Source organism: Cyprinus carpio, chromosome A9 (genome assembly GCF_018340385.1).
Source record: "Cyprinus carpio isolate SPL01 chromosome A9, ASM1834038v1, whole genome shotgun sequence".
Taxonomy (NCBI): Eukaryota; Metazoa; Chordata; class Actinopteri; order Cypriniformes; family Cyprinidae; genus Cyprinus; species Cyprinus carpio.
This window is the reverse complement of record NC_056580.1, coordinates 3462345-3474543: the sequence shown is the minus strand read 5'-3', so window position 1 is coordinate 3474543 and position 12199 is coordinate 3462345. Positions and strand designations below refer to the sequence as shown.

Sequence of the window (12199 nt, the reverse complement as noted above, 5' to 3'; positions counted from 1 at the left end):
TTTATTTATTTATTTATTTTTCTTTTTGTCTTTTTATGTGAAGATTTAAATTGATTTAATGTTGCTTCTTCTGTAATCCACTATAAACGGTGTTTTTACCCTATGGGCCCCTGGGTATTATCTATCAGTCTTGCTCTTGTTCATGTCATAAAGCAGACAGGCCACAGTCCATGTTAATAAGACACACACACACACACACACACACCTGTTCCAGCTGCTCTTACTCAGACGTCCTGCCCTGGTCAGGTCCATTCTAACACAGGTATCCAGCAGGTCACACACATATACACACACTCCTGCTGCCAATATGCCAGGTGATGACTTTGTGTGTGTATTAAACCATTTACATGCACAGAAATTATCATTACTATTTGTGTGATGATGTGAACTAAAAATTTGACTAATCTCACAGACAAAAAGATGGACGAGACTAAGAAAAAGAAGAAAAAGGTAAGATTAATAAAATAATTGTAGCTACATGTTTGTGTTAACCTGCGAAAATTAAGGTATTTCATTTTTAATAACTTTTATTTTGCCATGTCAGAATGTGTCTGTGTGTATTATTATAGTTTGGAAACAAAATTGTCCCTAAAAGAAATACAAATCTGCCATGAATGTCCTTGGAGAAATTGATCCTCATTTGAATTTTTTTTTTTTTAATTTTAATATTCTTAAAATATAACATGTTTTCATTTAGGGTTAGTCTGTAACATTTTTAATAACTTTTTTTTATATAATATCAATAAAAGTATAGAGGATGTTCTCATTTAGATAGCTACTGTAAGTAAACATATGTCTGTGTTTATTTCACTTATCAAAGTGATAATCTCAATGACCGATAATGCTCCTTACATCTTGAATAACGCCCTTGTTTTTTTTTTCTTTCAATCCTGATATTTTTGTTATCCATTGTCTAAATAATATGGTGTATTTGAGCAATTAATAATAGCAAAAAAAAAAAAAAAAAACTTGCACAGAGAAATAACAGTATTACAACATATGCAGTACAAGTATATACAATACAATACAAGCTATTTTTGGATATACTCTGTTGTAGACGTGTGTGTGTTGGCATCAAGTAAATGTCTTTCAGTGTTTACAATTATTATGGAATATGATAATGTGCTTCCAAATGTTTACAGCTTATGTATTGCTTGTTTGTGTGTGTTGGTACAGACAGCTGAGTGTTGTGGCTATCCAATCAGCATTTTCTTTATTGTGGTCAATGAGTTCTGTGAGAGGTTTTCATACTATGGCATGCGAGGTAAGTGTGTGCACTTTTGTCTCTCAATAAAGAAAAGGCATGCAAAATATTGTGTGAATATAAGTAGTACATGTGTGATGAAAAGTTGTAGCAGCAAGTGTCAGTCATCAGAATCCTAGTAGATGTGGCAATATAATCAAACAATACGAAAGAGCAGATCCAGCAGATCAGTGTTTTCGATCACACAGTTGTGCAGTGACTCGCACAGGACAGAAAACACCATGGTGTCCATCTGTCCCAGGTTTTATGGACCTTTGGATATTGTACTCTGAAGATATAGGGTCAATTAGTAATTACAGGCTACGTGGAGAATTTGAAACAATTTGACTAATGCCAAGTTTTATGTGAATTGGAAAAACTGTCAAGTACTGGTTTCTCTAAGAAAGTTCACACATATGCCAAATTTCTTCATGGAGACACAATCGGATTGATCTTTATTATTTTATATATTTATATTATTATTATTATTTTAATAGGAGACTGACTACAAGATACATATGGAATTTCATGTGGGCATGTTTGAGGAAAAGTTTTTTTAGATCATGTAAGATATCCCTTGAATGTGATAATCATATGGTTTCAGAGAGAAACATTCATTTTGTTTTTGCCCATATGGTTCATGTTGTGTTTTGTGTGTGTGTGTAGAAATGTAAATTAGCAATGTAATTATTACAGTGCCACCTAGAGCTTGGCACATGTTATTCCAGTTGCCTATGAAGGGAGTTTGTTTGAGACCAAAAGCCTACTCATTTGAAAAAAATGATTCATAAATTAACTTTCTCTCTCTCTGTGTCTAGCTGTGTTGGTGCTGTATTTCCGGTATTTTCTGCTTTGGGATGATGACCTTGCGACCTCGATCTATCATGCTTTTGTGGCATTGTGCTACTTGACCCCCATCTTGGGTGCCATCATTGCTGATTCCTGGCTCGGGAAGTTCAAGTATGTTTTTTGTAGAGCTTTAAGGGGCAATTCCCTCGCTGATGAATCACAGTCTATCCAGCACTCTGAGAGTGAAAGCAGTTTATACAGACTGTCTTTGATCTGTGAGCGTGTGCTGTCATGACTGTGATGCTGATCGTGTTTGTGTTTTCAGAACAATCATATACCTGTCCATAGTGTATGCCATTGGCCAGGTCACCATGGCTGTCAGCACTATTCATGATATAACAGATGCAAACAGAGACGGCACACCGGATAACTTCACCTTCCACATGTGAGTCAATCACACACCATACACCTCTGTTCCTCACCCACAGATAACAACAGAATTTCAAATTTAGAATAGACTACAACTAAACTACAAAAGCAAGTTCTGAGCCATGAACCAAACCAACCAACTCTAAGATAAATGACAACATTACATCATTTGGTTTGAAGCATAAAGTATTTAAAAATCTGAAAATTAATCATATCAGTGAACTACTCATAAAACAATATCATTGAATCAATGTGAGTTAAAGGGGTCCTATTATGCTCTTTTACAAAGTCTTGATTTTGTTTTGGGGGTGTACTAGAACAGGCTCTCACACCAGGTTGTTCAAAAAATACATTATTTTTCATAATTTTACAATATTGCAACACTTCCCTCCCCAGTCTGGCCTGAATGGCTGGAATAGTTCCTGTATCAAATGAAGGCCCGCCTTCTGAAATACGAGATGTGCTGTGATTGGTTAGCTGGGCCAGTGTGTGTTGTGATTGACAGCAGTCCGCGCCTGGTTGGGAAATGTCATGCCCCTTATGCATTGACTGTATTTAAACAGCCCTTACCATAGCCACCTGCTGCAGCTTCATTGTGAATATTGTGTCAAAATCAAATCAATTTGAGCGCGATTTAAACCTGGATGATTGTAACCACTCTAACTTCGTCTGTCTTGGGAAAGCTAGCGTGTCTCCGACATAGTGATAACCTTCTCTAGTGCAGCTCAACCAGGTCTCGTCCCATTCGTCGATCTTTAAGATATCACAAATCCCGGAAAATATGCGTTGTAGTCCAAAAGAGTCGTTCATTGTAGTTTTTAAAAAGTGATTTCTGTTAAATAAAATTTCTCCTTTTGACTTTGAGCTTTGTAACTTTGCAGATCTTTTTTATGCTCAAACAGCAACATTACAGACTAACTAAAGTTGAAAAAGTGAAAAACCATTATAGGACCCCTTTAATGTTTTCATACTCTAGTTGCTAAATAGTGTAGTTATCATGCTAATTTTAGTTAATGCTAACTTAGTTTAAACTAATATTAAAAACATACAGTATGTTACTCAGTATGTGAAATCTCAGAATTTATACTAGGCCAGTTTTAGAACAGTTCGTAAATTACTGATAAAGTAATTTATCAGTAAACTAAAATACACTTTAATATATTTCTATTGAAACATGTATGCCATGTATTTAAACATATTTGTAATTACACATTTGTAATGATGAATTTTCAATTTAATACATTTAAATTATATTAAGTTTAAATGCAATATCAAATCACATAATTAAAATTATAATCATGGGCTTTAGTATGTTAATCAACACACCAAAATTAGTGTACAGTTTATATATATATATATATATATATATACACTATTATATTTAGAGATAGATATATATATATACACTTTTTTAGAGAAGATACACATTATGAAACAGCAGTTAGTTTTCAGGAGAAAAAAATAAATTCAAAATTTTCACAAAGAAGTAGATTTTTAACAATAACTCATAAACTTCTGTGTTAGTCAGTTTTATATACTTTGTTTTTATTCATGTTAAAACAGCATTAACTCTGACAAAAGTCTATATGCTATTGGTCAGTGATGAAACTCTTCTGAGAAGCTGAGTGAGAACACAGCCAGTTGATCTCCCTTTCCTATCTACACAGCCCTTTTCACTTCCATCCTGATCTAATCCATGTCAGTACTGTGGATCAGGGATTATTCACTTTAGCCCTCCTCCTCCCCAGCACCACCTGTCTAGATCTGTTACAGGCTTCTTCCTACCTTACCGTGTCCTGGTGTAGAGTATAGGGTTCTTTTTAGTGTAGAGACTAACACAAACTATAAAAGAAAGCAGTCTATATGACTTGTGTTTTACTGTTTATTGTACTGTTAAGTGATATGATATCTTTGTGTGAGGAATACACCAAAATTTAAGTCAGTGTCATTGACACTTGATCTCAAATCTGGTGTGTTTTTATTGTCATTGATATACTTTTGTAGTTTTTGTAAATATTTTGAATTTGATTTTATTTTTATATTTTCTGTTTTCATTTTAATTTTAGCAATTTTGTTGTTGTTTTTTTGTATGCCTGTAAATTTTATTATTATTATTATTATTATTATTATTATTATAAACTTTTTTATTAGTAGTTTTAATTTATTTCATTTTAGTTATTTTAAACTAAACAAAAATTAGAAATGTTGTTTTGGCAACTTGCTGAAATAAAATAGGTTTAAGTTTATTTATTTATTTATTTATTTATTTATTTATTTTTAACTATAAAATGATTTTTCAACAATATGAATGCATTAACTTTCTTTTTTTTTTTTTGGGGGGGGGGGGTGAACTATCCCTTTTAATCCCTATACTTTTATAATCATTGCATTGAATTTGTCATCTTTTTTTCTTTAGTTTGCCATCAAAAACCGTTTCAGGCACAGAGGCAGCAGGTATCCAAAGAGGGAACACTGGATGGACTGGGCTGATGAGAAATATGATGTATGCCACAATCCTACCATCTCTGTACATATGCACGTTTAATAGGCTTAACTTAGTTTATCTAAATGGGAACATTCTATTTTGTTTTTATATATAGCTAGTTATAAATACTGTGACCCACACCCTAACCCTAAGAGAAATCTTCTGCATTTATCCCTAAATGTTTTTGTCCACTTTAGCTCACTTCTGGGAACAAATTCCTCCCATAAAACATGGTTAAGCGGGTACACACACACTGGTTTCCATGTTTTGTGGGACTCTCCACAGGTGTAATGATTTTACTCTTACCCTTCCCCTAAACCTGCCCCGTGCACAAAATTTTCTCCATTTTTACATTTTCAAAAAACTTCATTCTGTATGATTTATAAGCTTGTTTCCTCATGGGGACCAAAAAAAGGTCAAAATGTACTGGTATTACTATCCTTGTGAGGACATATGGTACACAAGGTACACACACACACTCATTCCTCTGTTCTCTCTCTACAGAAACTTCTTATCGCTCAGATAAAGATGGTGTTGAAAGTGCTGTTCCTCTATATCCCTCTGCCCATGTTTTGGATGCTGTTTGATCAGAAGGTAAATATCTGTCATTTCTCACCTCTCATAGGGGCCGCGGTCTGTTGGGTGGGCAAGTGTTTTGTAACGGTTTGTGTCTGTTGACTGTGTCCAGGGCTCCCGCTGGACTCTCCAAGCCACCACCATGAGCGGAGACTTCGTATGTGTCTTGATTTCAGTTAATTGCTCTAAATTTAAGCTAATCAGCAGTGACTCGCATTATGTCTGAGTAGTCATGATTAGCTAAACAAGGCCCAAGATTTATAAAACATCATCTGAAATGTATGTCTTGGTTAAATTCGATGTAATTTGCTCCTGTCTGTAGGGAGCGTTCATCCTGCAGCCAGACCAGGTGCAGGTGAGTTTACTCCTCAACTGACAGTATTGTTATCAGAGCTTTTGTAAGTGAGTTATTCATCTTGCTTTTTATTATAATGATCTAAGATTATAATGCCTATACACAAAACAATGTGGACTCATCTCCTATTTACACTACCATTTAAAAGTTTAGTGTCGGTAAGATTTTTTCATGTTTTTTGAAAGTCTCTTATGCTCACTAAGGCTGCATTTATTTGATTGAAAATACTGTAACATTGTTAAATATTATTACAATTTAAAATAACTGTTAACTATTTTAATGTATTTTTTAAAATGTCATTTATTTCTGTGATCAAAGCTGAATTTTCAGCATCATTACTCCAGTCTCCAATGTCACATGACCCTTCAGAAACATTCTAATATGCTGATTTGCTGCTCAAGAAACATATCTTATTATCGTCAATGTTTACAACAATTGTGATCCTGATTAAAAGTAATAATTAAAAAAAATAATAATAATAATCTTACTGACCCCATACCTTTGACAGTAGTGTACATAGTGTGAAGTGGCAAACAAACCTGTATCTGATGAAATCCTCCCTAACTCTGTCTTTCCTCTGTCAGACTGTGAACCCCATCCTGATCCTCACCCTGGTGCCTATTATGGACCGGTTAATTTTCCCTCTCATCCAAAAGTGTGGTCTCAATTTCAGGTGACTTACTACGTGATAGGAAATGATTGATCTCTAATCTGAAGCTAATGTGAATGCGATGCGTGACTCTGTTCTCTGCTCCAGCCCTTTGAAGAGAATGACGGTCGGCATGCTGTTTGCTGCCATGGCGTTTGTTGCTGCGGCTCTGGTCCAGATTGAGATTGACGTGAGTGTGAAACGTGTAAATCATATTCATGTCACTGAATGGAACAGATGTTCATCAGGACATTTCACTTTTCTCCTCAGAAAACATTGCCAAATTTCCCATCATCCTCTGAGAGCCAGCTAAAGGTGGTGAACATATACAACAAAACACTGAATGTGACCATCTCACCCAACAAATATCTTCTGATATACTCATTTGAGGTACAACACACATTCAAACACACATACTTCATGCTGCTTGTAGCCTAACAGAACCTCACTGAGATATTTGTTTTTATAGAGCAGTGCAGATTACATGACGCTTGACCATCAGGACATCACAGTGTCCTTGAACACAAACCCTGTGATCACTAAAGCTTTCAGTTTAATCAAGGGGGGACGCCAGACCCTGATCATCCCCTCTAACCCAACCCTCATGTATCTGGTGAGTGTCCACCAATCTAAAATGTTGAAAAACTAATTTATTAACTCAAGATGTATAGTGGTTGCTTATGCAAAAGTCAGCACAGGAGACCAGAGAAGCAAGCTCATATTTCACTGTCTTCAGAAGTTCATGTTTGGTGAACTCTGACCTGCAAATTCATAATCACGGGAAGACATAAGACCAGTTAAAGGTTTTAGCTTAATTAAAAGAACACAATCTTCAAAGCTGCTGCTTCAAAGCATCTAAACTTGACAGACTGAGTGAACAAATGGAAACAACCTGGAAAGATTTAGAGCACATTCATCTGTTATATAATCATCATGGAGCAATGGCAGATCGAAGGATGACAAAGTTTTACAGAATATTTGTACTGGCAGTCTGTTTCAAACTACCAAAACAAACTACAAAACCCTTTGGTTTTGACCAGATTTTGTTCTTACTTACATCCCATGTGTTCGATCTTTGATTTTGCTTGAAATAAATTGGGGCTTTTATTGGCAAAAGTCAAAAGTCAAAAGAGCCCACTCCAGAATCACTGGTCTTGAGTGTAAGTCTATGGGATTTGCCCAAAAGTACACAGGTTCATGGCCTGTTAAAAACATTACTGTGAAAATATAAAAGTGAAAAATGTAACAGTGAGGGTGACACTGACCTTTATTTTTTCTTCCAGCAAGAAGACGTCAAGTCCAAACCAAAAGAAGGAAAGAATAATGTTATTTGGTAATTTTTTAAATGTGTTTTGTGTTCTTTTTAAAAAAAATATATCTGTGTGTTTTTATGTCACACAGGTTTGTGAATGGCTGGACAGCTGATCTGAATATCACTAATTTGGATTCCATCGAACCATCAGCCACTTCAAACTACACACTGGTTTCTCACGGGAAGTGAGTCCGTTTCTCAGATTTTATTATTGATGTTTAATAGTTATAATTGCCGAAATGTTATGTTAACAAAGTTGTTAATTGCTTTTTTTTTTTAATCAAAGTTACATTAGTGCTTTTTAAAGTCAACATGAAAACATTGACTTTACATACTTTCTTATGATGTTTTACTAACTCTTAGCATTCCTATTCATCTCAATAGCAGTTGTTCAGCTGGAGCATGCAACCCTGAAAAGACACAACTTAAAAGCTGACCTTTTCAGAATTTTGTTTTTCTTTAAACAGCTACTTGTATACATTGTAATTAGATGAATTTACTAATTACAATTTTTGAACAATCAGCGCTTATTATTTTCTAAACTGTTAGTACAAGCATAGATATCAAATGTTCTGTCAGTTCTTTAAGATGGCTAGTAAAATGGATAGTCCAATTGCTGATTGGTTAATAGTGTCTCGCATGCTACATAATATGTCCAGGGACGTCCAAGACTAGACTTAGATCAAAGTGAAAGGGATTACTGTAAAGGAAAAACTGTTAGCATTCCCATTCATATCAATAGCAGTTGCTGTGTCGGCACATGCAAGACTAAAAATGCACAACCTAAATACATCTTTTTGGTCCACTTTTCATAATCCAGTCATTTCCTGAAGGAAAAAAAGCCCTATACTACCTTTTTTGTTCTTTTCTTAAAATGGGTTGTGAATACTATTTCATTTTGACTTTAAATCCTTGTCTCTTGGAGTCATGGTGTCTGACTGCTGTTCTGTTGGTTTCTCTTCTAAGGCGGGATTTCGTGCTCAGACATGGTGAGCAGTGGTGTGAGTTTTCTCGGAAGTTTGGATTCGGTGCCTCATACACCTTCCTCATCCCTAGCACCGTGTTCTCCACTGATGTGTGTACTTTAGTAGAAGTCTCTGTATGGCTTTGATATTGTGTCTCCTGCTTTATATGTGCATGTGTGTTTTTGTGTGTGTGCAGTGTGAGTCTAAAACAGAAGTTGAAGACATGAAGCCCAACTCGGTCCACATGGCTCTGCAGATTCCTCAGTACTTCCTCATTACCACAGGAGAGGTCATGTTCTCAGTCACTGGCCTGCAGTTCTCATACTCACAGGTACAACAACAGCAGCACACTTCACCCATCACGTCACCAGCACCGAGGACGTTACTCCAAAGAAAAAAGAAAAAAACAGCTCACTTTACATACTGTAATCAGATGAATTTACTACTTACCCGGTTTGAATAGTTATCACTATTATTTTCTAAAACTGTTTACAAATGGACAGTAAAAGAATAGATATCAAATGCTCTGTCAGGTCTATAAGAATGCTGACTGGTTAATACAGCGTTCTCGCTGTACTAAAATACATGGTCTAGTTGCCGCATATTTTGCCCAGTGACGTCCAAAACTAGAAATAGATATAAATGATAAAGATCATTGAAATAGGAAAGAAAAATTTAGGCAAAGGACTTGGTTCAGTCCAATGGTTTTTGATTGGCTAGAGTTTTTAATTTAAACAAGAATTTAAAACAGAATATAGATTGCAGACCACAAAGAAGCCAAGCGATAAATTCAAAGGGTTCACACATAGCTTAACATAACACAATGCCTAAATAAATGCATCATAAACCAAATAAAGATAACAGGTGCAATTATAACTCAATTTACAAATTGGAAATATTGGAAACATATTTTTGGGCCAAATCTTTATTATTAGATTTACAAAAGAATAAAAAATAAAGCTGAATATCACCCTGAAGGGCCAAAGGTCAAAAGCCACAACTTGTTCAAAATCACAGATGGAACAAATGTTTAAATGTAATGTTGTTGGCAATATCACTAAACCTAGTCCTAGCAAATAATATGTGGTAATAAAAGTGCATTCTACACTGGAATATTTAATTTGGCATTTGATATCCAGAGATAATTCTCCGAACACTTTTCTCTCAACAGCTGTTTCCATATCTTTAGGCTCCAAAGAAGCAGGCCGGATGGTTGTGCACTAACGCCGTGGGAAACATCATTGTGCTGATTGTGGCAGAGCTGGGAAAGCTTCCCAAACAGGTGCTGCACATGAGCTCATGACACACGCCACACATATTCAGCCAGGCTGGAGGAATATTCCCATATAGGCTGGGAACAAAATAAATGTTTCACATTTTTGTGTGAAACATTCCTTCAATGACGCTCTGTGTTTTCTCACACAGTGGGCAGAGTATGTGCTGTTTGCATCGCTGCTAGTGGCTGTGAGCATCATCTTCTCCATCATGGCTTATTTCTACACCTACATAGACCCAGCGGAGATCGAGGCCCAGATCAGGAAAGAGCAAGGGCTCGAGCCAGAGGAGAAGGAGAAAGAGACACTAGAAATGGAGGAAAAAGATGAAGGCCAGAAAAATGATCAGGAGGTCAAAAAAAAACAGGATATAAGATTTGTGAAGATTAGATTATGTTGGAATATGCTAATATATACCCTTTAGTTCCATATTTATTAAAATAGGTAAACAGACATATTTGCATCCATTATGTTAAATTCAGTGTGACTGTTGGCTGTAAAACCCCGCTGAGTGAATCAGATATAGCATGAAAAATGTAAAAACCTTCTGTCGTGAGGATCTTTAGATATGATTTATGATGCAGATGGATTCTGGATGCAGATGGTGTTTTTTTGTGTGATCAGTTGCATCTTGTGTGATATTTTTTTAAGCTAATAAACAATACACTATGAAACAATGGTCTTTAGCCTTCTGAGTTTAAGTAGCAGTTACGCAGAACGTAATCTCATAATGCATTGCAACAATCTCAGTGAAAAAAAATAAATAATAATAATCCGAGATGGATATTATAAATGACCAAATGGGTGTCCATTTGGTCCAACATAACCCCATGCTGAATTAGCATTGTGGGCTGAAATACAAATTGACATCATGACTAAACCCAAAGGCGCAGTACATATGAGTACTGATGCATTAGGACAATAAGAAATATATTAATATTTTAACAAAGAACCATTTTAAAGATTGTCTTGCAGTGATCAACTTATCTCAACACCTGCACTTCAATAGAGCACAACAGTCAGTTCTGAAAGTTTAATATACAGCAAAGATATCCTGCAGAGTTCAGCTCCAATCTCAATTAAACACACCTCAACTAGCCAATGGAGGTGTTCAGGGCTACTTGATAATGACAGACAGATGTGTTTGATTGGGGTTGAAACTGAAACTACAGGAAGGCTCTCCAGAAGCAGGGTTGGAGACCCCTGATACACACTATGCGTCTGTAGAAGCCGCTAATGCCACAAAATGTGATTTTAACTTGGGCTTAGGACTGAATTCAAGATCAACAACTACACCACCAATAATCCTGAAGAGAAATCCACCAACAAATCTGTCAAGTTGCATGAATTCAGCAAATTGATATTTTGATGAAACAGTTCAACAGCAGTCTCCCACACCTGTGAATGATGTAACTGATTAAATCAATTAAACAGTTTAAATAAGCATTCATTTTCACACTGTAAATACTCCACAAAATATTTAAGATTGATTCGACTAATTATAATACATTAAAGGAAAACAGAAAGATCCAATTCCTCATTCATACCATCTGGAGCCAGAGATTTAAGTTCATAGATCCAAACTGTATAATTGTGATAATTATGGGATCATATGTAATTCATGTTCTAGCTATGGGTATGTTACACAATGTATTGGTGGACGTGAAGGTAGTGTTGTATAAAACTGGAAATTGTCCAGCATTTAAATGGAATACGTGTGTTTTTAGAGATTGAAGATTGGTTAATAAATGATGAAGTGAATGTAATTAATGATTTAAAAAGTGGGTGGAGGGATTGAATTGTTTAACACACTGAAGAATGCTTTAAGTCGGAACATTTGTGTTCTGGCCTACTGGTGATTAATATAAAATAAAACGCTAAATAAAACTGCTTTGAAAGTTTATAAATGAGTTTGTGATTCATCTAAGAACCGGTTGGTTTGTTTTATGACTTAGAACATACATTGAGTAAAATATTGAAATCCCTAAAGAGAAAAATGGGAAAAATACTTCTGAAAGCTCAGCTGTTGTAAAAGTGGGCCTCTCTGGTAACTGACTGAAGGTAAGTAAGCCTGAACCTGGTGTAAGTGTGGCCAGCAGAGGTGCTCAGTATGTGTCCTAAA

The 12199-nt window shown here is 35.6% G+C and overlaps 1 protein-coding gene across 1 annotated transcript; it reads left to right on the top strand.

Moving 5' to 3' along the window:
* Positions 1-96: 96 nt before the first annotated feature.
* On the top strand, positions 97-11963 carry LOC109060635 (solute carrier family 15 member 1-like). The gene is made up of 20 exons (XM_042763067.1): positions 97-314; positions 413-450; positions 1177-1264; positions 2062-2203; positions 2358-2477; positions 2858-2861; positions 4878-4964; positions 5451-5540; positions 5635-5679; positions 5845-5877; positions 6462-6550; positions 6635-6716; positions 6797-6916; positions 6996-7139; positions 7810-7854; positions 7926-8023; positions 8805-8913; positions 9000-9134; positions 9993-10085; positions 10229-11963. The coding sequence occupies exons 1-20, from the start codon at positions 308-310 to the stop codon at positions 10499-10501; spliced, it is 1842 nt and encodes a 613-aa protein (XP_042619001.1). The 5' UTR covers positions 97-307; the 3' UTR covers positions 10502-11963.
* The last annotated feature ends 236 nt before the right edge of the window (positions 11964-12199 follow it).